Source organism: Salvelinus alpinus, chromosome 2, assembly GCF_045679555.1.
Source record: "Salvelinus alpinus chromosome 2, SLU_Salpinus.1, whole genome shotgun sequence".
Classification (NCBI taxonomy): Eukaryota; Metazoa; Chordata; class Actinopteri; order Salmoniformes; family Salmonidae; genus Salvelinus; species Salvelinus alpinus.
In genome coordinates this window covers 94,195,752-94,222,851 of record NC_092087.1, presented here as the reverse complement: position 1 = coordinate 94,222,851, position 27,100 = coordinate 94,195,752, and the positions used below count along the sequence as shown (strand labels likewise).

At 42.5% G+C, this 27,100-nt stretch overlaps 1 protein-coding gene across 4 annotated transcripts in view; it reads left to right on the top strand.

Annotated features, from left to right (window-relative positions):
* The first annotated feature begins 1,408 nt into the window (after positions 1–1,408).
* LOC139545488 (NACHT, LRR and PYD domains-containing protein 3-like) overlaps positions 1,409–27,100 on the top strand; it is a 33,679-nt gene continuing 7,987 nt past the window's right edge. Inside the window, exons 1-6 of one of the 4 annotated variants that reach the window (XM_071353316.1) lie at positions 1,409–1,491; positions 17,786–18,835; positions 19,035–19,087; positions 20,410–20,652; positions 20,765–20,827; positions 21,842–23,636. In XM_071353316.1, coding sequence (XP_071209417.1) covers positions 17,820–18,835; positions 19,035–19,087; positions 20,410–20,652; positions 20,765–20,827; positions 21,842–23,636 — 3,170 coding nt within the window. In that variant the 5' untranslated portion in view covers positions 1,409–1,491; positions 17,786–17,819. Of the gene's footprint in view, positions 1,492–6,435; positions 8,552–17,785; positions 18,836–19,034; positions 19,088–20,409; positions 20,653–20,764; positions 20,828–21,841; positions 23,637–27,100 lie in introns of those variants that run through there. The other 3 variants (XM_071353306.1, XM_071353325.1, XM_071353335.1) reach the window with 3 other exon arrangements.

Below are 27,100 nucleotides of genomic sequence, written 5' to 3'. Positions count from 1 at the left end.
TAACTTTTTTCTTCATAGTTGATGATTTGGTCCAGTATGTCAATCCTTTCTCCATTTGGTGGATGGTATTTCATTAGCAGATTTGACTTTTCTACCACAAGGTGCTGTGGGTACGCAGGTCAGAGGTGTGCTTAAATTTACACACATTCTCAAGTATAAGTACAAATTGATAAATCCCACACTTTGCTTAGAAATGATGGCACGCAGCATGGTTTACCAACATTTCTGTTCATACGCAACATTGATAAATGAGTGCCTAGGCTCTATAATAGCCTGCCATTCCTGTGTGTCAACATTTTGTTTTATTTTATCTTTATTTAAATAGGCTAGTCAGTTAAGAAGAAATTATTATTTTACAATGACGGCCTACCGGGGAACAGTAGGCTCAGGGGCAGGGGCAGAACAACAGAGTTTTATCTTGTCAGCTCGGGGATTCAAGCCACCTACCTTTCGGTTACTGGCCCAACGCTCTAACCACTAGGCTACCTGCTGCCCCCTAAATAACTGGCTGTGGTACTGATAAAGTTGCAGTCACACATTCTAGACCCAATTTTCTACCATTTGGTGTAATGTCATGTCCCAGATATTTAACTGATTCAGAGACAAGCTGCAGCTTTTTCTTTGAGACTTTGGCCATTTTCAGCAAGAAAGCCTAGCAGAGTTCGCATGCTTGTTTGGTTTCAGAACACAGTAACAGGTCGTTGACATACTGTATTAACGTACTCCCAGCGGGGGGTATGAAACACTCTAAATTTTGCACCAAAGTAGCAGAAAACACCTCCGTCAAGTCCATGTAATCTTATGGGCAAACGGTCCAGCGCTTGTTCAGAAAAGTAAAAAGCGAACCAGAACTGTGATTGTGGTGCAACGGGACTGCTAGAATTGAGCATCTGTCAGATTTAACACCTGAACACCATTTAGCCGATGCCGGCACGGCAGATAGTGCTGTGGTTTGGCACAACAGGAGCCCTGAACATGAACAGCATCATTAACTGGTCTAAGATCTTGAACAAACGCCAATCACCCGAGGCTTTCCGGACGGGAAGAATGGGGGTGTTGCAGGAAGAGTCTGGACAAGGCACAATTGCTCCTCTTTCTACCAATGAAGCATGAACAGGGGTAATCCCCCTCACTGCCTCCTGACTCAGAGGATACTGGGCCCGGCTGGGTCTGTGTGTGTGCTCTTAGGTGTGACAGTCAGCGGTTTCACCCTCCTCTTTCGCCCAATGTCATACTTATCTTTAGCCCACAGAGAGTCTTGGAGACCAGCCAACAAGGGTGACTCAGTCTCCACGGAAACCATCTGTTTAGTTGGTTTTGCATTATCTAAGCCATGCACACATTGTTGAACAGGCGCAGCCCACACAGAGTATATGTGCCAGGGGTGAATTTAGATCCATCCACTCTAACTGTTAGGACTTCCACCGAAGTCGGTTCCTCTCCTTGTTCGGGCGGCGTTCGGCGGTCGGCGTCACCGGTCTTCTAGCCATCGTAAATGTTTTTGTACATTTTCCATTTGTTTTGTCTTGTATTCCCACACACCTGGTTCTCATTTCCCTCATTGCGTGTTGTGTATTTAACCCTCTGTTCCCTCCATGTCTTTGTGTGGTTTGTTGTAAGTGCTTGTGCACATGGTTACGGGTGCGCGTCGGGTTTTGTACCCATGTTGGTTTATTCTTGATGCCGTTGGTTTTGAATTTAAACTGCTCCGGCTATTACCGAGTTCTGCTCTCCTGCGTTTGACTTCACTGCCACCAGTTACTCACCCCTTACACTAACTTCCCAGTCAGTAACCTGCAAGACAGACTTCAACCAGACACCGGTGTCCTTCCAGGCAACATCATCTGTCTTAGCTATTGAAAAACTGAGGTATCGTTTCGATTAAGAGATCAAGTCTGTACCTTGGTTATCTTTACACTAACAGCACAACATTGGGGCCCACTATACATGTCACTGCGCAGTAAGCTTTTCTTGGATTGCGGTTTCTTTCAGCCAATTTTATTCGTATTACAAATCTCTCTTCAATGGTGAAAAATGGGCGGTGCAATGTAAGTCAGTCTGGCATAAAACTGACTGTTTGTTAATAACAAATGCGAGCAATTAAGAAGGGGATGGGATCACAGTGTGATCCATCAATAACCTGCATGTCCCACGCATAGTACCAAACACTTGTTGGGTTAGTGTTAGACAGCATCATGCGATGACATGTCTCCTGAGGCTGTAAAACAGTGAGGACTTTTTCTTTACAAAGAATATTAATTCCCAATTTACGGAGAAGATCTCTTCCTGCCACATTTACAGGACAACATGCAAAAGAAATGAACTGATGTTTTATGCATGTGTCATCAACTTTAACAGGTAGGGGGATTGGGAGCAACTCTTTCATAGTCACTCCCCAGGATCCCACAGTGCTGACTGATTCATTTGACATGCGAGGTTTGGGATTTAGATTTTATGTCTAGTAAAAAGTTGACAGAATTTGACAAGAAGACGAACCATTGGTTCCTCACGGAGGCTAGAAAAAATCTTTAGGTGCTGTCCTACGGTGTCAACTGTCTCAACCTCGTGTCAGTTGGTGTGTGGGTTGTAAAGGGTCATTTACGGTGGTGGTTATGTTCTCCAGTTACCTGCCCCTCGCCCTGCCACGCCCCCAATCCGTTCTTGCAGTTTTTTTGCAAAATGTCAACTCTTTCCACAATTATAACAGAGCGGGCCGTATTTCTGCCAGACGCCACATCCACCTTTGGCTCTACCTCCTCCATGCCCTCCTTGACCATGAGCGGAATTGACCTTGGACTGTGAGTTACTTCTGCCCCTGAGACAATGCCAATTGTGCAGCCTGGAGTTTCACACTCTCCTTCTTCATTGTCTGTTTGGTCTTGGAGACAGCTGTTGTCTCTCAGCATGTTTACAGTATTCAACAACGGTTTGGATGGTGGTGGTTTCCCAGCCAAAACAGGTCGTCTTAACCTGCTTATCCAGGCCCGGACGTAGTCCATTCATCAGGGCAGCCTTCAGGAGGCTGTTGTAGTCAGGCCCGGACGTAGTCCATTCATCAGGGCAGCCTTCAGGAGGCTGTTGTAGTCGTCAGTGCCTGGTCTGATGCTACTGTGTTTAACTTAACCTGCTTATCCAGGCCCGGACGTAGTCCATTCATCAGGGCAGCCTTCAGGAGGCTGTTGTAGTCAGGCCCGGACGTAGTCCATTCATCAGGGCAGCCTTCAGGAGGCTGTTGTAGTCGTCAGTGCCTGGTCTGATGCTACTGTGTTTAACTTAACCTGCTTATCCAGGCCCGGACGTAGTCCATTCATCAGGGCAGCCTTCAGGAGGCTGTTGTAGTCAGGCCCGGACGTAGTCCATTCATCAGGGCAGCCTTCAGGAGGCTGTTGTAGTCGTCAGTGCCTGGTCTGATGCTACTGTGTTTAACTTAACCTGCTTATCCAGGCCCGGACGTAGTCCATTCATCAGGGCAGCCTTCAGGAGGCTGTTGTAGTCGTCAGTGCCTGGTCTGATGCTACTGTGTTTAACTTAACCTGCTTATCCAGGCCCGGACGTAGTCCATTCATCAGGGCAGCCTTCAGGAGGCTGTTGTAGTCGTCAGTGCCTGGTCTGATGCCACTGTGTTTACGGAAACAGTTCTCAAGTCTGTGCCTGTAATCTTCCAATGACCTTCCAATTGGCCTTTCGTATGCAGCTATGGACAGCTTCCCAATCAGTCATACAGTAGGTGGGTAATGTTCTTTAATAGGGTCACACAGAGAGGTCAGTTGAGTCTGATAGGCTCTATCCTCACCCCAGAGGTGGTTCTCGTCGAATCCTCCTGCCACGTCAGTCCATCGCAGTCTCATCTGGCAGATGTGGGCTGACCTCAGACCTTCTTTTACCATTATTTCTTTAACTTTCCTATCAGAACATGCTGCTTCTCCTTCCCATTTCCTGAAATTATCCCAATCTTTCCTACTTGGTTTCTTGGTCTCAAAATCCTGTAACTTCTTTCTACATTCTGTTGGCTACACTTAATGTACTTTTCAAGGTGAAATCTGCTACCTTGTGCCAGAACGGTACCTGTTCCAGAATGTCCTGCCCCACCACTACCCCACTTATTTTTTTTTTTGGTGCATTGTGCTCTGCATTCTGATTCGCTAAAAACTCACTCCCGCTTCTTGTATCAAAACATGCTACGAATTGTGCTATCATTTTGTCGTCTCGTGCAGTTATGTGTACGTACATAAAACAGCTTGGCAAATTTACATTAAGTTGGCCAAATTATCTTGTAATTTCGAACATCTCCTAAACCCATAATGTCGACGAAACGGCCTACACGTGAGTCACTGTATTTGTATACATGTAATAGTTGCTAATTGTAAAAAAAAAAAAAGTTTTCTATTTCGCGGATTTCACTTATCGCGGGTCATTTTTGGAACGTAACCCCCGCGATAAACGAGGGATTACTGTACCTCAGGATCTTATCTTGGAAAACCTTTCATCGTGCATTTACATCTGACGATTGCAAACCATAGCATATCAATTCATATTAATTTAGTACTTTGCCCAATAATGCGCATTTACCCAGGAATACCTCTGTTATAAAACAGGGTATTCTCCACACACAGTAGAGCCCTCCTTGTCACTAAGACAACGCCTTCTTCACACACAGTAAATTCTCCTCTACACACAGTAGAATCCTCCTTGTCACTAAGACAACGCCTTCTTCACACATAGTAAATTCTCCTCTACACACAGTAGAGCCCTCCTTGTCATTAACACAACGCCTTCTTCACACACAGTAAATTCTCCTCTACACACAGTAGAGCCCTCCTTGTCATTAACACAACGCCTTCTTCACACACAGTAAATTCTCCTCTACACACAGTAGAGTCTTCTGTCACTAAGACAAGATCTATATTTTAATGTGCACTTTAATTGTCCTTTAAAACCTGTTGAGGATAGAGGGCGCTATTTTCAGTTTGGGGAAAAATCGTGCCCAATTTAAACGGCCTCGTACTCTATTCTTGCTCGTACAATATGCATATTATTATTACTATTGGATAGAAAACACTCTCAAGTTTCTAAAACCGTTTGAATTATATCTGTGAGTAAAACAGAACTCATTTTTCAGCAAACTTCCTGTCAGAAAATGAAAAATCTGAAATCGAGGCTCTGTTCCAGGGCCTCCCTATCATTTTGCTTGACATTTATGACTATACATGCACTTCATACGCCTTCCACTAGATGTCAATAGGCTGTGAGAGGTGAAATGGGGTTTCTAGGTATTTCTATGGTCAAAAGAGAGAGCTTGGAATGACATGACCCCCGAATTCCTTTGTTCAGGAAGCGCATAAAGGTCATCAGTATTGGCTTCTGAAAAGCATTCGCTATAGACGTCTAATATCTCCGGCTTTGCTTTTATTTGATAAATGTGATAATATCATCGTAAAGTATGTTTTTTCAATATAGTTTTATCCGATTATTGAAATTTTTCCGGGAGTTTAGGCGTGTTGCGTTCTTTGCGTTTGGTGACGATGGACAGCTTAGCGCCACTTGGCTAGTTTTGCTTGCTCATTCGAGAGGGAAAAAGGCCATTCTAAAACCAAACAATGATTGTTCTGGACAAAGGACCCCTTGTACAACATTCTGATGGAAGATCATCAAAAGCAGGACCCATTTATGATGTTATTTCATATATCTGTCGAACATGTTTACTTTTAGTTTGCGCCCAGATTTTGGGCGCTCTTTCGCTATAACGTAAGCTGCATGTCGTAATGAAGTTATTTTTAGAATTCTAACACGGCGATTGCATTAAGAACTAGTGTATCTATCATTTCCTATACAACATGTATTTTTTAGTAAAGTTTATGAATAGTTATTTGGTCAGAATAGGTGAGTGTCAGAAATATATCCGGACATTCTGGGAAAAAGATGCTACGTTTTCACAATGTATAACCACGGATTTCAGCTCTAAATATGCAAATTTTCGAACAAACCATATATGTATTGTGTAATATGATGTTATAGGACTGTCATCTGATGAAGTTTATGAAGGTTAGTAAAAAAATGTATATCTTTTGCTGGTTTATTCGCTATCGCTAACGTGCCTATTGCTATCGCTAACGTGCCTTGAATGAATGAATGCGGTTGTGTGGTAGGCTATTGTAGTAAGCTAATATAATGCTATATTGTGTTTTCGCTGCAAAACACTTAAAAAATCGGAAATATTGGCTGGATTCACAAGATGTTTGTCTTTCATTTTCTGTACACCATGCATTTTTCAGAAATGTTTTATGATGAGTATTTAGGTATTTCACGTTGGTCTCTGTAATTACTCTGGCTGCTTCGGTGCTATTTCTGATGGTAGCTGTGATGGTAGCTGCAATGTAAAACTGATTTATACCTCAAATATGCAAATTTTTCGAACAAAACATAGATTTATTGTATAACATGTTATAAGACTGTCATCTGATGAAGTTGTTTCTTGGTTAGTTTGGTTGGTTCTTGGTTAGTTTGGTTGGTTATGTGCAAGCTACCTGTGCTGTGAAAAATGTCTGTGCTTTTTTGTAATTGGTGGTGAGCTAACATAAATATACGTGGTGTTTTCGCTGTAAAACTTTTAAAAATCGGACATGTTGACTGGATTCACAAGATGTGTATCTTTCATTTGCTGTATTGGACTTGTTAATGTGTGAAAGTTAAATATTTCTAAAAAATATTTTTTGAATTTCGCGCTTTGCCTTTTCAGTGGAATGTGGGAGGTGTTCCGCTAGCGGAACCCCGGTGCTAGACAGGTTAAAAAAGTCAGTCTCACCCTTCATTTTATTGTTCGGGATGGCGTATCCGTCCACTAATGCTCCCTGACGGGTCCAAGGTGAGTCCCTTCTGCTCCACTCAGGCGGAGTGTGGGTCCCTGAGCCACGTCTAATGCAGCCCCTGTGTGCAGTTAACCTCGGTGTTACCGGCAACGATCAGCAAACGGAGTTTGCCATCCTCGTCACCAACAATTGTCGTGGAAATTCTAACCAAAAAGAAGAGACTGTAGATTCTTCAAACAACAATTTTATTCTAAGAAATGCAATTCTGGAGCTGTTAGCAATCACTCAATGGTGCAGAGTTAAAGAGCCCAACGAACAAGAGTTACGTCTCAGCTTTTATAGCAATGTACAAACTCTTTGTTCTACGTGACATTTAGCAGATGTGTGAGAACCTGGTGGGAACATAGTGTGCAAAAAAGTGATAACACCAGTTTTGTTACTCCTTTCTTCTGATATCTAGGCACTGCTGCTCAAGCTAGCTTCTGTTCTCTTCACATCAGGGACACAGCTGTGTCCTTGACGCGTCTTTCTTTTCCCCAACGCAGTTAAGCCAAAACCACGGCCCGTTATTCAGAGGGGCGTTCTACAAAACTTTGAGCGTTCTCCAAGTCTCCAAGTCCGGAAGTGAATATCACGGAGTGCGAAATTTCAGTCACTGATTAATAACATTTTCCCTTGTATTTCAAGATTGAAAAATATAATAACATAATGTCGTGGACTGAGCTAGCCATTAACGTCCCTTAACACTCAAAGACAGATTCAATGGCTGTAGAATAGCGTATTCGACTGAATGATTATAATAAATATTTGAGAAATTCTGAATAATAAGCATATGCTTTTACCTGATAATAGACTACTTGTCACGCCCTGAACTTAGAGAGCTGTTTTATTTCTCTATTTGGTTAGGTCAGGGTGTGATGTGGGGTGGGCATTCTATGTTTTGTTTTTTATGTTTCTTTATTTCTATGTTTTGGCCGGGTATGGTTCTCAATCAGGGACAGCTGTCTATCGTTGTCTCTGATTGGGGATCATACTTAGGTAGCCCTTTTTCCCTCCTTTCAGTGTGGGTAGTTGACTTTGTTAGAGGCATTATAGCCTATGTTAAGCTTCACGGTCGTTTCTTTGTTTTGTTGGTGACATTTTCAATAAATAAAAGGAATATGTACGCTCACCACGCTGCACTTTGGTCCACTTCTTACGACGCCCGTGACACTACTAATGATAATATAACAACTTCAAATACCGAGCTAGTGACATTAAGTAGCCTAGGTTAACTTAGCTGACCTTTAATTGAGGGAATTCAACAGAGTTCTCTGTGACATTTTTACATCTCATTCAAACTCTAAAATTAAATACATGGGCAAATGTTACCAAATATGAATATAACAGGCCTGCATTACGGTAGGCAGCTAATTGTTAAATTACACTTTCCATCCTTACCTTGGAAGGTCACTGGATCTGCGCTGATCGACAGTGAGTGTGAGAACGCTAGCTAGCCAATGGGAGCCTAGTAGAACGCCCCTCTGAATAATGATGTGTGGTTTTGGCTTAACTGCGTTGGGGGAAAAGTAAGACGCGTCCTTGACAGATACCAAAAGAACAGGATGTACAAAGAGGCGTTTCCTTTTTTCACAAATGTGTTGCTGACACAGTCACGAAGCTACTTCCTGTTCTCTCAGTAACAGCATGGCAGAGATGAAACCACAACTCTGAGAAAAACTAACCTTACTAACTTCACCAGAAGGGTAAGAAACTTACTTCAATAAACAGTTCAGTTTAATAATATGTTCAGATGATATGATAAAAGAGGACATCAAATGCACTCAATGATTAAATCACCAGAGGAATAGGAGGCCTAAAGGGGAGGAAAATGTAGAGAAGAAGAGAGGAATATGGATGAGTGAGAAAGGAGGTAAAAGAGGAGAGAAAGAAGAGGCGTAATTTAAAATTCATCCTATTCACTAACCCCCAAACCTGTTTTGTTTGTTGACAAATGTATTATTTCCTTATTTATAGCCATTTTTGTCAGAATATCTTGCTTTGTCCTTCTTCAAGTTTGTTGCATTGTTACTCACACATAAAATAGCAAAAAAATAAAATATATATAAACTTTTTTTTTACACAGATCTGTGCTCTTTTGCACCACGAAAAATGGTACCCATAGTCACTTTCTGTTTCTGCAGTAAAATCAAAAGTCAAAGTCATGTCATTGCATGAAGTCACTTCACAGCAACATTGTGAACGTTATGAGCAGTTTTGCACCTGGAAAATGTCACCCATAATTGCTAGGATTCAGTCTTTGGTTTTACTAGGTGAAGAGTTACATTCATCTGTCAGGAGCCATTGGGAAGTCCCTCCCCTCTGACCTTCTCCTCCAATGGGTTTTGAGAAGGAGACGAGGAGAGGACACAAGGGCGTAACCAATTGAGATTCTCCCATGTAGTCAGGTTGTGTCACGAGACACAAAGTCTGATATGGAGGGAGATCGCCCTCCAGTGGTAGAATGACTGTGGCTCTCCTCTCTAGACAGCATCCTCCCATCTGGATGTGTAGTGATATGTATGTGATTGGGTAGTGGGATTCTGGGACAGTATATCTGCCGTAGTGCGTCTGTGAGTGTGTTTCTGTCATCTGACCTGTAGAGGGCGCTCTATCTCTGATTTCATTATGAACAGGTGTGAAAGTAGATGGAATTTCTTCCCTGTACAGGACTTTCTCTATTACTTTGTTGGTTTCAGCAGAGATGCCCATGAATTCCAGTCAACAAACTTTAATAATGTTCTGCCTTAACTGTCCATTACTGTACATTACTGTACATATGCACCGCAGGTGTCAATAAAAGGCAGGGCCGGCGTTATGGGCTTGCCTTAGGGGGCCTGGGCCTCCCTACCGTACCTCCTTGCCTGTCCAAAATACACATACTGAAGTAAGACAGAGAGATAGTTTTGGCCAGACAGCATCAGATACATAGGCTACACATACTGAAGTAAGACAGAGAGATAGTTTTGGCCAGACAGCATCAGATACATAGGCTACACATACTGTAGTAAGACAGAGAGAGAGTTTTGGCCACTGTTCAGGTGCTGATTTTTTGGGGGGGGACCAGTGACGGCCACTTGTGATTGGTCAATAAAAAAAGCACAAAGTAAATGTACCGTTCTAGTTCTCAAATGTGCATTCAGTCAGATCTTCTCCCTCCCAATGAGTCTTCCACACGTCAGACTACATCTGCTCTAATAGGTACAGCTGGCTGACTTCCACACGTCAGACTACATCTGCTCTATTAGGTACAGACAGCTGACTTCAACACGTCAGACTACATCTGCTCTATTAGGTACAGACGGCTGACTTCCACACGTCAGACTACATCTGCTCTATTAGGTACAGACAGCTGACTTCCACACGTCAGACTACATCTGCTCTACTAGATACAGATGGCTGACTTCCACACGTCAGACTACATCTGCTCTATTAGATACAGATGGCTGGCATCCACACGTCAGACTACATCTGCTCTATTAGATACAGACGGCTGACTTCCACACGTCAGACTACATCTGCTCTACTAGATACAGATGGCTGACTTCCACACGTCAGACTACATCTGCTCTACTAGATACAGATGGCTGACTTCCACACGTCAGACTACATCTGCTCTAATAGGTACAGCTGGCTGACTTCCACACGTCAGACTACATCTGCTCTAATAGATACAGATGGCTGACCTCCACATGTCAGACTACACCTGCTCTATTAGGTACAGACAGCTGACTTCAACACGTCAGACTACATCTGCTCTAATAGGTACAGATGGCTGACTTCCCCACGTCAGACTACATCTGCTCTATTAGATACAGACGGCTGACTTCCACACGTCAGACTACATCTGCTCTACTAGATACAGATGGCTGACTTCCACATGTCAGACTACATCTGCTCTAATAGGTACAGATGGCTGACTTCCACACGTCAGACTACATCTGCTCTATTAGATACAGACGGCTGACTTCCACACGTCAGACTACATCTGCTCTATTAGGTACAGACAGCTGACTTCCACACGTCAGACTACATCTGCTCTATTAGGTACAGATGGCTGACTTCCACATGTCAGACTACATCTGCTCTATTAGGTACAGACAGCTGACTTCAACACGTCAGACTACATCTGCTCTATTAGGTACAGACGGCTGACTTCCACACGTCAGACTACATCTGCTCTATTAGGTACAGACAGCTGACTTCAACATGTCAGACTACATCTGCTCTATTAGGTACAGACTGCTGACTTCCACACGTCAGACTACATGTGCTTTATTTGGTACAGATGGCTGACTTCCACTCGTCAGACTACATCTGCTCTACTAGGTACAGATGGCTGACCTCCACACATCAGACTACATCTGCTCTAATAGGTACAGATGGCTGACTTCCACACGTCAGACTACATCTGCTCTTTTAGGTACAGATGGCTGACTTCCCCACGTCAGACTACATCTGCTCTATTAGATACAGACGGCTGACTTCCACACGTCAGACTACATCTGCTCTACTAGATACAGATGGCTGACTTCCACACGTCAGACTACATCTGCTCTATTAGATACAGATGGCTGACTTCCACACGTCAGACTACATCTGCTCTATTAGGTACAGATGGCTGACTTCCCCACGTCAGACTACATCTGCTCTATTAGATACAGACGGCTGACTTCCACACGTCAGACTACATCTGCTCTACTAGATACAGATGGCTGACTTCCACACGTCAGACTACATCTGCTCTATTAGATACAGACGGCTGACTTCCACACGTCAGACTACATCTGCTCTACTAGATACAGATGGCTGACTTCCACACGTCAGACTACATCTGCTCTTTTAGGTACAGATGGCTGGCATCCACACGTCAGACTACATCTGCTCTATTAGATACAGACGGCTGACTTCCACACGTCAGACTACATCTGCTCTACTAGATACAGATGGCTGACTTCCACACGTCAGACTACATCTGCTCTATTAGGTACCAACGGCTGACTTCCACACGTCAGACTACATCTGCTCTATTAGGTACAGATGGCTGACTTCCACACGTCAGACTACATCTGCTCTATTAGGTACAGATGGCTGGCATCCACATGTCAGACTACATCTGCTCTAATAGGTACAGATGGCTGGCATCCACATGTCAGACTACATCTGCTCTATTAGGTACAGATGGCTGACATCCACACATCAGACTACATCTGCTCTATTAGGTACAGATGGCTGACTTCCACACGTCAGACTACATCTGCTCTAATAGGTACAGATGGCTGGCATCCACATGTCAGAATACATCTGCTCTATTAGGTACAGATGGCTGACTTCCACACGTCAGACTACATCTGCTCTAATAGGTACAGATGGCTGGCATCCACATGTCAGAATACATCTGCTCTATTAGGTACAGATGGCTGACTTACACACGTCAGACTACATCTGCTCTATTAGGTACAGATGGCTGACTTCCACACGTCAGACTACATCTGCTCTAATAGGTACAGATGGCTGGCATCCACATGTCAGAATACATCTGCTCTATTAGGTACAGATGGCTGGCATCCACATGTCAGAATACATCTGCTCTATTAGGTACAGATGGCTGGCATCCACATGTCAGACTACATCTGCTCTAATAGGTACAGATGGCTGGCATCCACATGTCAGAATACATCTGCTCTATTAGGTACAGATGGCTGGCATCCACATGTCAGAATACATCTTCTCTATTAGGTACAGATGGCTGGCATCCACATGTCAGACTACATCTGCTCTAATAGGTACAGATGGCTGGCATCCACATGTCAGACTACATCTGCTCTAATAGGTACAGATGGCTGGCATCCACATGTCAGAATACATCTTCTCTAATAGGTACAGATGGCTGGCATCCACATGTCAGACAACATCTGCTCTAATAGGTACAGATGGCTGACTTCCACATGTCAGAATACATCTGCTCTAATAGGTACAGATGGCTGACTTCCACATGTCAGACTACATCTGCTCTAATAGGTACAGATGGCTGGCATCCACATGTCAGACTACATCTGCTCTAATAGGTACAGATGGCTGGCATCCACATATCAGAATACATCTGCTCTATTAGGTACAGATGGCTGGCATCCACATGTCAGACTACATCTGCTCTAATAGGTACAGATGGCTGACTTCCACACGTCAGACTACATCTGCTCTAATAGGTACAGATGGCTGGCATCCACATGTCAGACTACATCTGCTCTAATAGGTACAGATGGCTGGCATCAACATATCAGAATACATCTGCTCTATTAGGTACAGATGGCTGGCATCCACATGTCAGACTACATCTGCTCTAATAGGTACAGATGGCTGACTTCCACACGTCAGACTACATCTGCTCTATTAGGTACAGATGGCTGGCATCCACATGTCAGACTACATCTGCTGTATCAGGTACAGATGGCTGACCTCCACACGTCAGACTACATCTGCTCTATTAGATACAGATGGCTGACTTAGACACGTCAGACTACATCTGCTCTATTAGATACAGATGGCTGACTTAGACACGTCAGACTACATCTGCTCTATTAGGTACAGATGGCTGACTTCCACACGTCAGACTACATCTGCTCTATTAGGTACAGATGGCTGACTTCCACACGTCAGACTACATCTGCTCTATTAGGTACAGATGGCTGACTTCCACACGTCAGACTACATCTGCTCTATTAGGTACAGATGGCTGACTTCCACACGTCAGACTACATCTGCTCTATTAGGTACAGACGGTGCTAAAGCGAAAAGCTAATTGTAATTATCTTATTAATGGCCTCATGGTGACATCTCTAAGCAGTTTACTTCCTGTCCTGCAGCTCAATTCAGAAGGACGACTGTGTCTTGTTATTGTTACCCATAATTTGCTTTAAAAAGTTGTAGCTAAACCATATAAATACAGCTCCTATTTATGCATACACAAAGATGTGTTATGGACCTAATCATAGAATTACAGAATCCCTATTACATTAAAAGGATCTCTGTGGGTCTAATAGTAAATATTTACACTTTTAAAGTGTATTAGCTTTTAAATGTAGCTTAAACACAACCAAACATTATGTTTTCATCTGATTACTTCAAAAGGCTCCTCCTCGCGCACGTTCGTAATAATTCCAGTTTCCCGAATAGTCCACAGTGCCGTTTGATGAAAAGAAAGAGACATCTTGCATCTTGTTACAAAACACCAGAAGGTGTAGCAACATACAGCGATGATCAAATAGTCCTACACTTGTAGCCTGTATTGATGAGCCCATTGCTGCCAATGAGTTTCTCGGTCTCTACAACGCATTTCTGCCTTGGCAAAATTGCAGCATTCTCATCCAACCACAATGCATTTTGGAGCAAATACCACCTGTTTTCAAGAGCCATTAGCTAATTTTTCCATGCGGTAATGATAATTAATTGTGTAACAGACAGTTAAGTTGGCATTTTGTTTTAATTATTGATTGTATTTTACCTTTTACGCAAAGGTGTGGACTCAAGTCACATGACTTGGACTCGAGTCTGACTTGAGTCACACATTTTATGACTTGATTTGATAGAAAATAAAAAACTTGACTTGGAGCCTGAAAACTTGACTTGAGACCAATGACTTGAAATGATCTACCCAGGTTTTGTAATGTTTGTCACTCATTTTGTGGCACAGAGTCTATGGGATTACTCTCCACTCAACCAGAGACCGTATGGCAATTGCAAAAAAAATAAACGGATTGGCTAGTGAAAAGCACACTCGGCCCTCTGATTGGACCAGCAAACTGTCAATCAATACAGTTCTGGTGAGCTTGCACAGTGAGAAGGTTGTGGGGGGTGGCAAGTGTGAAACTGAAAGGGATTTATTTTCTTCATATTTTAATAGGCTACATATGGCCTACTGTTTTTATATTATATCTTTGCTTATTCGATCTGGCCACTAACATATACATATGGCATTGCACCAAACTCTTGTTAAATAACACCTAATCTGTGCTTCAGAACCAAACAGTTCTGAGTCAGTGTAAAGTACCGTTTAGCAATCTGCTACAGAGGCATCTTTGCCACAACAATAGGCTACCTGGTGATGTCACTGATCATCTTCATATCTCAGATAGGCCTAGTTTGGGAGGGTTATACTTGCATAGGCCTACCTCAATGGAGGGTACTGGCTCTGTCTAAAGATAGCTGTAACATCCTTCAATACTTAAAGGGATGAAGATGTAACAAATGAATTAAGATATGTGTGAGGAAGACAAAGGCTACAGACAAATCATGCTTTTCATCCGATCCTGTAACCCCCGCTGCATACAGGTAGACAGTATGATCCTGCTTGCTCTGGACTCCAGAGAAGTGACAACGTGATGTGATATCCCTAGTTGACTTGACTTGAAAAAACTTGTGACTCGACTTGACTTGCTCTTAGAATGCACGACTTGGACTTGACTCGAGACTCGACCCATTCTACTTGGGACTGGACCTGAGACTCGACCCATTCTACTTGGGACTTGACCTGAGACTTGGACCATGTGACTTGAGACTTGCTTGTGACTCGAATAATAGTGACTTGGTCCCACTTCTGCAGGTATGGCATATCTCCACTATTTATTTTGCCAGGCCGTTGTAAGGGCCCATACAGTCTTCCTTTCACCCCTGAGTATGAGATACAAGAAAAGAGATGTGGTTGGTTAATAGACCTGAGTATGGGATACAAGAACAGAGATGTGATTGATAAAACACTCCTGAACACTGCAGGTTGGGTCTTAATTAACCCCAACCCCTGTAAAAAAAAAAACGGTATAAATATTTTTCTGAATATCTTGCTTTCTGCTTCTTCAATCAAGTTCAATCAATCAAATGTATTTATGAAGTGCTTTTTATATCAGCCGATGTCACAAAGTGCTATACAGAAACCCAGCCTAAAACCCCAAACAGCAAGCAATGCAGATGTAGAAGCACGGTGGCTAGGAAAAACTCCCTAGAAGGCAGGAACCTAGGAAGAAACCTAGAAAGGAACCAGGCTCTGAGGGGTGGCCAGTCCTCTTCTGGCTGTGCCGGGTGGAGATTATAACAGAACATGGCCAAGATGTTCAAATGTTCATAGATGACCAGCAGGGTCAAATAATAATAATCACAGTGGTTGTAGAGGGAGCAACAGGCCAGCACCTCAGGAGTAAATGTCAGTTGGCTTTTTATAGACGAGCATTCAGAGTTAAAGGCAGCAGGTGCGGTAAAGAGAGAGAGTCGAAAACAGCAGGTCCAGGACAAGGTAGCACGTCCAGTGAACAGGTCAGGGTTCCATAGCCACATGCAGAACAGTTAAAACTGGAGCAGCAGCACGACCAGGTGGACTGGGAACAGCAAGGTGTCATCAGGTCAGGTAGTCCTGAGGCATGGTCCTAGGGCTCAGGTCCTCCTGGAGGGGAGGGAGAGGGAGAGAATTAGAGAAAGCATACTTAAATTCACACAGGACACTGGATAAGACAGGAGAAACACTCCCGATATAACAGACTGACCCCAGCCCCCCGACACATAAACTACTGCAGCATAAATACTGGAGGCTGAGACAGGAGGGGTCGGGAGACACTTACGATACCGCCGACACGGCCAAACAGGCAGGATATAACCCGACCCACTTTGCCTAAGCACAGCCCCCACACCACTAAAGGGATATCTTCAACCACCAACTTACTACCTTGAGACAAGGCTGAGTATAGCCCACGATGATCTCCCCCACGGCACGAACCTGAGGGGGGCGCCAACCCGAACAAGAAGATCATGTCAGTGAATCAACCCACTCAAATGACGCACCTAGGGACGGCATGAAAGAGCACCAGTAAGCCAGTGACTCAGCCCCCGTAATAGGGTTAGAGGCAGAGAATCACAGTAGGGAGAGACAGAGACAGTAAGGGCGGTTCGTCGCTCCAGTGCCTTTCCGTTCACCTTCACACCCCTGGGCCAGACTACATTCAATCATAGGACCTTCTAAAGAGATGAGTCTTGAAAGTTTCTGTCAGCTGAATGAGCGACACCGGTTGAGCATTCCTACACAACTTCCTTCCAGAAGCCATGAGAAAATTGTCCAGCTGCGGGGACTGTGCGAGGGGATTACACTACTATCTCTACTTACTGGTGGCACAGACGCTGTTTCATCCTTTCCTACACTTAAATTACCCTTGCAATGGCGTCTGAAGCTGGGCTTGCAGCACAGCTATCCTCGCCGTAAGGCGATCGTTCTCCTGTATATTATGAGTACAGCGACTGCAATTAGAAGGCATCATGTTAATGTTGCTTAGCTTCGGCTGGTGGAGGTCGTGTAGAACCATGGCCAGATCCGCGTCCGGGGAGAAAAAGCTTCGGCTGGTGGAGGTCGTGTAGAACCATGGCCAGATCCGCGTCCGGGGAGAAAAAGTTGAGGGAAGAAAAAAAAAGATATTAAAAACGATTATTAAAAATTAAAAAGTAAAAACTGTAAAGTTGGCAGGTAGTAAAGTAACGTTAGCAACAAACCGCAAGCAGCACGTCAACAAGTCCACAAGTTGTGACCGGAAATGACAATACAAGTTCTTCAAGTGTGATGCATTGTTTTGGACACCTAGGGCGCCATTTTGTGAAAGCGAATCTGGGGGTTTTCTATATGAAAATGGCGCCCATAGTCACTTCCTGTTTCTGTGACAGTAGGATGGAAAGTCGAAGTCATGACATTGCATTAACAGTCACTTCACAGCAACAAGTTTATTTGGGGATTTTAATTTTCTGTCAATGCTAAACACATATAAATACAAGTCAAATCACACATTTTTATCCTTCATGAATTGTATTTTGCTATTGTAAAAACATCTGCAATTGTATTTAGTAGTTTTTCTACATATTATATAATACAAATCAATATACTGGGATTTATTTTCTGTGTTCACTCACAGATCTCATAGATCAAGACTCTGTAGAGTCAAAGAGATGGGGAGCAACTGCTCCAAAAGGAGGAGAGAAGAGGAGAGCCCTCGCCCTGTCTGGTGGAGACGCTCAGGGAGGAGAAAAGAGGGGGGCACTGAAGGGAGGAGAGAAGAGGGGGACACTGAAGGGAGGAGAGAAGAGGGAGACACTGAAGGGAGGAGAGAAGAGGAGGACACTGAAGGGAGGAGAGAAGAGGAGGACACTGACGGGAGGAGAGAAGAGGGGGACACTGAAGGGAGGAGAGAAGAGGAGGACACTGAAGGGAGGAGAGAAGAGGAGGACACTGAAGGGAGGAGAGAAGAGGAGGACACTGAAGGGAGGAGAGAAGAGGGGGACACTGAAGGGAGGAGAGAAGAGGAGGACACTGAAGGGAGGAGAGAAGAGGAGGACACTGAAGGGAGGAGAGAAGAGGGGGACACTGAAGGGAGGAGAGAAGAGGAGGACACTAAAGGGAGGAGAGAAGAGGGGGACACTGAAGGGAGGAGAGAAGAGGAGGACACTGAAGGGAGGAGAGAAGAGGAGGACACTAAAGGGAGGAGAGAAGAGGGGGACACTAAAGGGAGGAGAGAAGAGGAGGACACTGAAGGGAGGAGAGAAGAGGAGGACACTAAAGGGAGGAGAGAAGAGGAGGACACTAAAGGGAGGAGAGAAGAGGAGGACACTGAAGGGAGGAGAGAAGAGGGGAACACTGAAGGGAGGAGAGAAGAGGAGGACACTGAAGGGAGGAGAGAAGAGGAGGACACTAAAGGGAGGAGAGAAGAGGGGGACACTGAAGGGAGGCGAGAAGAGGAGGACACTGAAGGGAGGAGAGAAAAGGGGGACACGGAAGGGAGGAGAGAAGAGGGGGACACTGAAGGGAGGCGAGAAGAGGAGGACACTGAAGGGAGGAGAGAAGAGGGGGACACTGAAGGGAGGCGAGAAGAGGAGGACACTGAAGGGAGGAGAGAAAAGGGGGACACGGAAGGGAGGAGAGAAGACCGTGACATTGTCAACAGTGGAGCAAGGTCCTTTGACCAAATGTGAGATAGAGTTCCCTGAAATACTTCAAGTCAGTGTGGTCTCCATGTTGTAGAACCATGTTGATGACACAGGGGGCGCTGTTACCAGAGCAAAGGGGGGTTTCCATGTTGTAGTACCAGATTGAGGACAAAGGGGGTGCTGTTACCGGTGCCCAGATACTATACATGTAATATGTATCCATGTTTCCTATTGTTCCAGACCCCCCCACTCTCTTGACTGTATTGAGACAGAGAAGAGATGTGAAGAAAGCGGTAAGTAAAGCTGTTAATCATGAGGGGAAACACCAGAAATGGTCTCCTTATGAAGTAATGTATCTGAGGTGAAACAACAGAAATGGTCTCCTTATGAAGTAATGTGTCTGAGGTGAAACAACAGAAATGGTCTCCTTATGAAGTAATGTCTCTGAGGTGAAACACCAGAAATGGTTTCCTCATGTAGTAATGTATCTGAGGTGAAACACCAGAAATGGTCTCCTTATGAAGTAATGTCTCTGAGGTGAAACACCAGAAATGGTCTCCTTATGAAGTAATGTATCTGAGGTGAAACACCAGAACTGGTCTTATGAAGTAATGTATCTGAGGTGAAACACCAGAAATGATCTCCTTATGAAGTAATGTATCTGAGGTGAAACACCAGAAATGGTCTCCTTATGAAGTAATGTATCTGAGGTGAAACACCAGAAATGGTTTCCTCATGTAGTAATGTATCTGAGGTGAAACACCAGAAATGGTCTCCTTATGAAGTAATGTATCTGAGGTGAAACACCAGAAATGGTCTCCTTATGAAGTAATGTCTCTGAGGTGAAACACCAGAAATGGTCTCCTTATGAAGTAATGTATCTGAGGTGAAACCAGAAATGGTTTCCTCATGTAGTAATGTATCTGAGGTGAAACACCAGAAATGGTCTCCTTATGAAGTAATGTCTCTGAGGTGAAACACCAGAAATGGTCTCCTTATGAAGTAATGTATCTGAGGTGAAACACCAGAACTGGTCTTATGAAGTAATGTATCTGAGGTGAAACACCAGAAATGGTCTCCTTATGAAGTAATGTATCTGAGGTGAAACACCAGAAATGGTCTCCTTATGAAGTAATGTATCTGAGGTGAAACACCAGAAATGGTCTCCTTATGAAGTAATGTATCTGAGGTGAAACACCAGAAATGGCCTCCTTATGAAGTAATGTATCTGAGGTGATAATGTGATAGTAGATATATAGTATATACACAGTGATAATAATAATAATGGTTATTTTACTGAATATAGCTTCATCTTTCTACTATTTCTATATATTCTATTTTAAATGTGTGTCGTATGTAAAATAAATACTGTACAGTTACATATATATTTATAATGTTTTGATGTGTTTCTTACCTGGATTTTTTTGTAACACATGCATGTTTTTGTACGGTGTGTGTGTGTGTGTGTGTGTGTGTGTGTGTGTGTGTGTGTGTGTGTGTGTGTGTGTGTGTGTGTGTGTGTGTGTGTGTGTGTGTGTGTGTGTGTGTGTGTGTGTGCGTGCGTGCGTGCGTGCGTGCTTTGTGCATAATACACCTGTCCTTCTCTCTACTTCAGATGCAACATTTGTGGATGATAACATGGCAGAGCTCATTCAGAGAGTTACCATGGTGATGGCCATATCAGATAAACTTCGTCAGAGGGGTATGATCCATCGTGAGGCGTACTCTAAAGTCTGTGCTGCCCGGACCAGCCAGGAACAGATGAGGGAGCTGTACAAGGTCTTAAACACAGTTAAAGTCAAATCAGCCTTCTACAGGATCCTCCAGGAGGAAGAGCCTTATGTGGTCCACAAGCTAGGTAGGTCTGTCTCTCTCTCTCTCTCTCTCATCAGTGTCCTCTAAACCACGTATGATACCACTCACTGAAGTCTGTTTGAATTACAGTAGAATATATTCTTCTTTCCTTCCAGGTGGGCGTGTCTGTATAGAGGTGGATGGCTATGAACAGACTGAGAGCATTGGGCAGAGGAGAGGTATGTCTGTTAATAAGGCTAACCTCACACAATGCATACTGTACACTCACACACAACTTTATAGTTGTATTAGTCCTCTGTAAAGGATACAACAACAATAAGAAATAAGAAAAGATAACAAAATAAAGTAAATGGCTCAGTGGAATAGAATTAAGCAATAAGGCCCGAGGGGGTGTAGCATATTGCCAATATACCATGGCTAAGGGGCTGTTCTTATGCACGATGCAAACGGAGTGCCTGATACAGCCCTTAGCAATGATATATTGTCCATATACCAAAAACCCTGAGGTGCTTTATTGCTATTATAAACTGGTTACCAACTTAATTAGAGCAGTAAAAATACATGTTTTCTTATACCCGTGGTATAGGGTCTGATACCACGGCTGTTAGCCAATCAGCATTAAGGGCTTGAACCACCCAGTTTATTATATCTGATATACCACAGCTTTTAACCAATCAGCATCCAGAACCCAAACCACCCAGGTTATAATAAACATTTAATCGCAATTATAATACTATAATACAGGAAGGCACAATTTATAGTACAATATGTACGTGTGTTTTGTAAATTGTGCACAGTATTTAGCAATAATAATTAAGCAGTTGTGATGTGTGTGTAGCGTGATATGTGTGTGTGTGTGTGTGTGTGTGTGTGTGTGTGTGTGTGTGTGTGTGTGTGTGTGTGTGTGTGTGTGTGTGTGTGTGTGTGTGTGTGTGTGTGTGTGTGTGTGTGTGTGTGTGTGTGTGTGTGTGTGTGTGTGTGTGTGTGTGGATAAGTGTATATCTGTGTGTGTGCGTGAGTCAGTGCAGGTGGTCAGTCCAGTAAAAGTGTTCAGCAGTCTTGTAGATAGAAACTGTCTCTAACATGTTGGTATCAATTTGCCCGATTGTAAGGGAGTGAACAGCTCGTGGCTGGGATTTGTGGTGTCCTTGATGATGCTTCTGGACTTCCTCAGGCACACTTTCTCTTGTAACTTTACTTATTGACGTTTTAAAGTGTGTTGTTCTTTCCAGTGGATGACGACACACAACGAGTTAAAGAGAAACATAAAGCCAGTCTGATGAAGAAGTTTGGATTCGTGTTTGAAGGCACTGCAGTGGATAGAACTCCCCTCAACAGCATCTACACACAGCTCTACATCACACAAGGACAGAGTGAAGGGGTTAATAACGAACATGAGATTCGACAGATTGAATATACATCCAGGACAAAAAAATCTACAGACACTCCAATAAACTGCAATGACATCTTCAAACCTTTACTTGGAGAAGAGAGAGAAAAGCAGAGACCCATCAGAACTGTGCTGACGAAGGGCATCGCTGGCATCGGAAAAACATTCTCTGTGCAGAAGTTCATCCTCGACTGGGCAGAAGAAAAGGCTAATCAGGATATTAATTTCATCTTTGTGCTCCCACTCCGAGAGCTGAATCTGATTCAAGATGACCAGTACAGTCTTCATGGACTTTTGCGTTACTTCCACCCTGAACTTACAGAGATAGAAGAGGCAAAGATATATGATCCCTGCAAAGTCATGTTCATCTTTGATGGTCTGGATGAAAGCAGACTACCATTAGGTTTTCATCAGAACAAGAAGTTGACTGATCTAACTGAGACATCATCAGTTGACAGGTTGATGACAAACCTCATTGAGGGGAATCTGCTTCCCGAAGCTCTCCTCTGGATAACCTCCCGACCAGCAGCAGCCAATCAGGTCCCCCATGAGTACATCAACAAGGTGACAGAAGTACGAGGGTTCAATGACAAACAGAAAGAAGAGTACTTTGAGAAGAATGTTGAGGATAAGAACCGGGCCAGGAGAATCATCTCACACATTAATACATCAAGGAGCCTCCACATCATGTGCCACATACCAGTCTTCTGTTGGATTACTGCTAGGGTTCTTGAGCAAATGTTGAGTGAAGATAAAAGTGGAGATATCACAACTCGGACTGAGATGTACAATCACTTCCTGCTCATTCAGACAAACCTGAAAAGCAAGAAGTATGATGGGAAAAAGGAGACAGATCTGGACATAATCATAGAAAGAAACAAAGAAATAATTATCAAACTGGCACAACTTGCATTTGAACAGTTGTTGAAGGGAAATCTGATATTCTATAAGAAAGACCTGGAGGAGTGTGGCATTGATGTCAGTGAAGCCTCAGTGTACTCTGGGTTTTGCACAGAAATTCTGAAAGAAGAGTATGGGTTGTATCGGAAGAAAGTTTACTGCTTTGTTCACCTGAGTTTCCAGGAGTTCCTTGCTGCTCTGTTCGTGTTCCACTGCTGTGTGAGCAAGAACATCAAGGCCCTGGAGTCTTTCATTGGGGATGTGTCTTCAGAGCTGCCCTTGCATGAGCTGCTGAAGATGATGGTGGATAAAGCCTTGAAGAGTGAGAATGGACACCTGGACCTGTTCCTCCGCTTCCTTGTTGGCATCTCAACAGAATCCAACCAGAGACTGTTACAAAACCTACTGCCACAAACAGAGATCAGCTCAGAGACTGTTAAGGAAATTAAGAAATACCTCAGGAAGCCAAATGTAGAGCAAGTTTCACCTGATAGGTACATCAATCTACTCATCTGCTTGACTGAGATGAAAGATGATTCAGTACATGAGGACATTGACAAGTTCCTGAAGTCAGGAACACAAACAGGAAAAGAACTCTCAGGTTCACACTTCTCATCACTGGCCAACGCACTGCTGATGTCAAAGGCCGTGCTGGATGAGATTGACCTGAGGACATACAACTTGTCACCTGGGTGTACGAGACTGGTCCCAGCTGTAAGGAAATGCAGAAAGGCCATGTAAGTAATATCATAACGTCAAAATCACCAATATCTATCAATAAGTATATCAGACCGATTGCAACCAATGAGGGCCACTAAATTAACACCAGCTGATATCTCGTTATACCATCAACATGTACTAAAATCAACCACACGCTGATCTCAATTGCCACCAATTGTTAGTGTATTCTTTCACCTTTACGGCAATGACAAAAATAATCAACTTCGTGTAAAATATCATCACACGAGAAGTGTTTGAAAAAGTCTAGAGAATGTCGATATATAGGAAGGAAGGGATATATATATATAGGTATATATATATATATATTATATATATTATATTATATTATATATTACATATTATATTATATATATATATTATATATTACATATTATATTATATATATATATATTACATATTATATTATATATATTATATATTACATATTATATTATATATATATATTATATATTACATATTATATTATATATATATATTATATATTACATATTATATTATATTATATTATATATTACATATTATATTATATATATATATTATATATTACATATTATATTATATATATATATTATATATTACATATTATATTATATATATATATTATATATTACATATTATATTATATATATATATTATATATTACATATTATATTATATATATATATTATATATTACATATTCTATTATATATATATATTATATATTACATATTCTATTATATATATATATTATATATTACATATTATATTATATATATATATTATATATTACATATTATATTATATATATATATTATATATTACATATTATATTATATATATTCCTCTTCCAAAAATAACTACTTTTTCTCAGCACGTGACACGAACTCATGACGCTCGGAGTTGTAGCGCGCTGCTTACGTCACTGCGCTACCCGAGTACACTGCGCTCTAGCAAGCTGTGAGAGTAATTGAGAGTAATACCTCATGGTAATAGTGCGTCGTGTTTTTTTTATTATGTTGTTTTAAGCCTTCACCAAACCATAGCCCTAATCTTGAAGTCCAGGAATGAATGACTAAACTTAACCCTTTGAGTTGTTTCTGTTTCAACCATCTAACCATGCAGAATTAATGTGTCAAAAATAAACATTCATCCATAATAAGTCGAATTTCGAAGGGAAACTGTAAGGTCTTGATGGAAAATCACATGTTACATACGATCGAATAACCTTTCACATGTGGATTCAAATTCCCACAAGGTTTTCCCAGATGATGCAATGCAAACAAAGACGAGTCATTAGAATGTCTCGAAAATAGCAGCAGTGTTTTCAACTTATGTATTTGACACATTTTGAAATACATGATTACATTGTGTATGTTTATTTATACAATAATTATTATAAAACATATCCTCAACTTGAATTTGAACTCACAACTTCTTGGTTCACGGCATTCCGATCGTCTTGCTACTCCACCTTGTCTGTGCCAATGACTGATTTCACCTGTATTCCTACACTTTGGACATCAAAGTTAATCTCAGTATTGTTCAAAATACACTCAAGAAAACTGGTATACAGCGCATTAGGAAAAGTATTCGGACTACTTGACATTTTCCACATTTTGTTACGTTACAGCCTTATTCTAAAATGGATTTAATTGTTGTTTCCCCCTCATCAATCTACACACAATACCCCATAATGACAAAGCAAATACACTTTTTTTTCTGTATTAAATATAAAAACAGGAAATATCACATTTACATAAGTATTCAGACCCTTTACTCAGTACTTTGTTGAAGCACCTTTGGCAGCGATTACAGCCTCAAGTCTTCTTGGGTATGACGCTACAAGCTTGGCACACCTGTATTTGGGGAGTTTCTCCCATTCATCTCTGCAGATCCTCTCAAGCTTTGTCAAGTTGGATGGGGAGCATATTTTCAGGCCTCTTCAGAGATGTTCAATCAGGTTAAAATCCGGGCTCTGGCTGGGCCACTCAAGGACATTCAGAGACTTGTTCCGAAGCCACTCCTACTTTGTCTTGGCTGTGTGCTTATGGTCGTTGTCCTGTTGGAAGGGGACCCTTCGCCCCAGTCCGAGGTCTTGAGTGCTCTGGAGCAGGTTTTCATAAAGGATCTCTTTATACTTTGCTCCATTTATCTTTCCCTCGATCCTGACTAGTCAACCAGTCCCTGCCACTGAAAAACATGCACACAGCATGATGCTGCAACCACCATGCTTCACCGTAGGGATGGTGCCAGGTTTTGGCCTGAATGCTTGGCATTCAGGCCAAAGAGTTCAATCATGGTTTCATCAGACCAGAGAATCTTGTTTCTCATGGTCTGAGAGTCTTTAGGTGCCTTTTGGCAAACTCCAAGCTGGCTGTCTTGTGCCTTTTACTGAGGAGTGGCTTTCGTCTGGCCACTCTACCATAATGGCCTGATTGGTGGAGTGCTGCAGAGATGGTTGTCCTTCTGGAAGTTTCTCCCATCGGGTTCTTGATTGCTCAGTTTTGCCGGGCAGCCAGCTCTAGGAAGAGTAGGTGGTTCCAAACTTCTTCCATTTTAGAATGATGGAGGCAACTGTGTTCTTGGAGACCTACAATGCTGCAGAAATGTTTGGTACCCTTCCCCAGATCTGTGCCTCGACACAATCCTGTCTCAGAGTTCTACGGACAATTCCTTTGACCTCATGGCTTGGTTTTTGCTCTGACATTTACTGTCAACTGTGGGACCTAATATAGACAGATGTGTGCCAGGTTGTGTGACTCCGATCAAATTGAAGAACCATCTCAAGGATGATTAATGGAAACAGGAATCACCTGAGCACAATTCTGAGTCTCATAGCAAAGGGTCTGAATACTTATGTAAAAATGTTTTTTAAGTTTAATAAGTTTGCAAACATTTCTAAAAACCTGTTTTTGCTTTGTCATTATGGGGTATTGTTTGCAGATTGATGAGGAAAACAATTAATTTAATCAATCTTAGAATAAGGCTGTAACGTAAGAAAATGTGGGAAAAGATAAGGGGTCTGAATACTTTCCGAATGCATTATATTTATCATAGTGATTCGGGAGCAACATTAAAACCCCACCAACATTAAACAAACTACACAGAAAACCCTAAACATTTTGTGAAATAAGTCAATGAAATCAATGATGAGAGAATAATCAGATTAACGGATAACTAAAATAGCAGTGCAGATGGTACTATTGCAATGTGCATAAATGTATTATAGGTAATTCATGTGTAGGGGACTGCTGCGGCCTTTGTTGTGCAGCAGAAATATTACAACACCTCAATCCAGAGGTTGTGAGTTCCAGGTGGGGATTTAAATTTTAAAAATTCTGAACAGCGTACCACTTCCTTTAAAAACCCCATACCATTTCATTAGTATATTTCTACTGGTTTGGGACTATCTGGGAACATCGCGTGACGTCCTGACGACTGGTAAAACAAATGTCTTGAGAACATCTTACAAACATCCT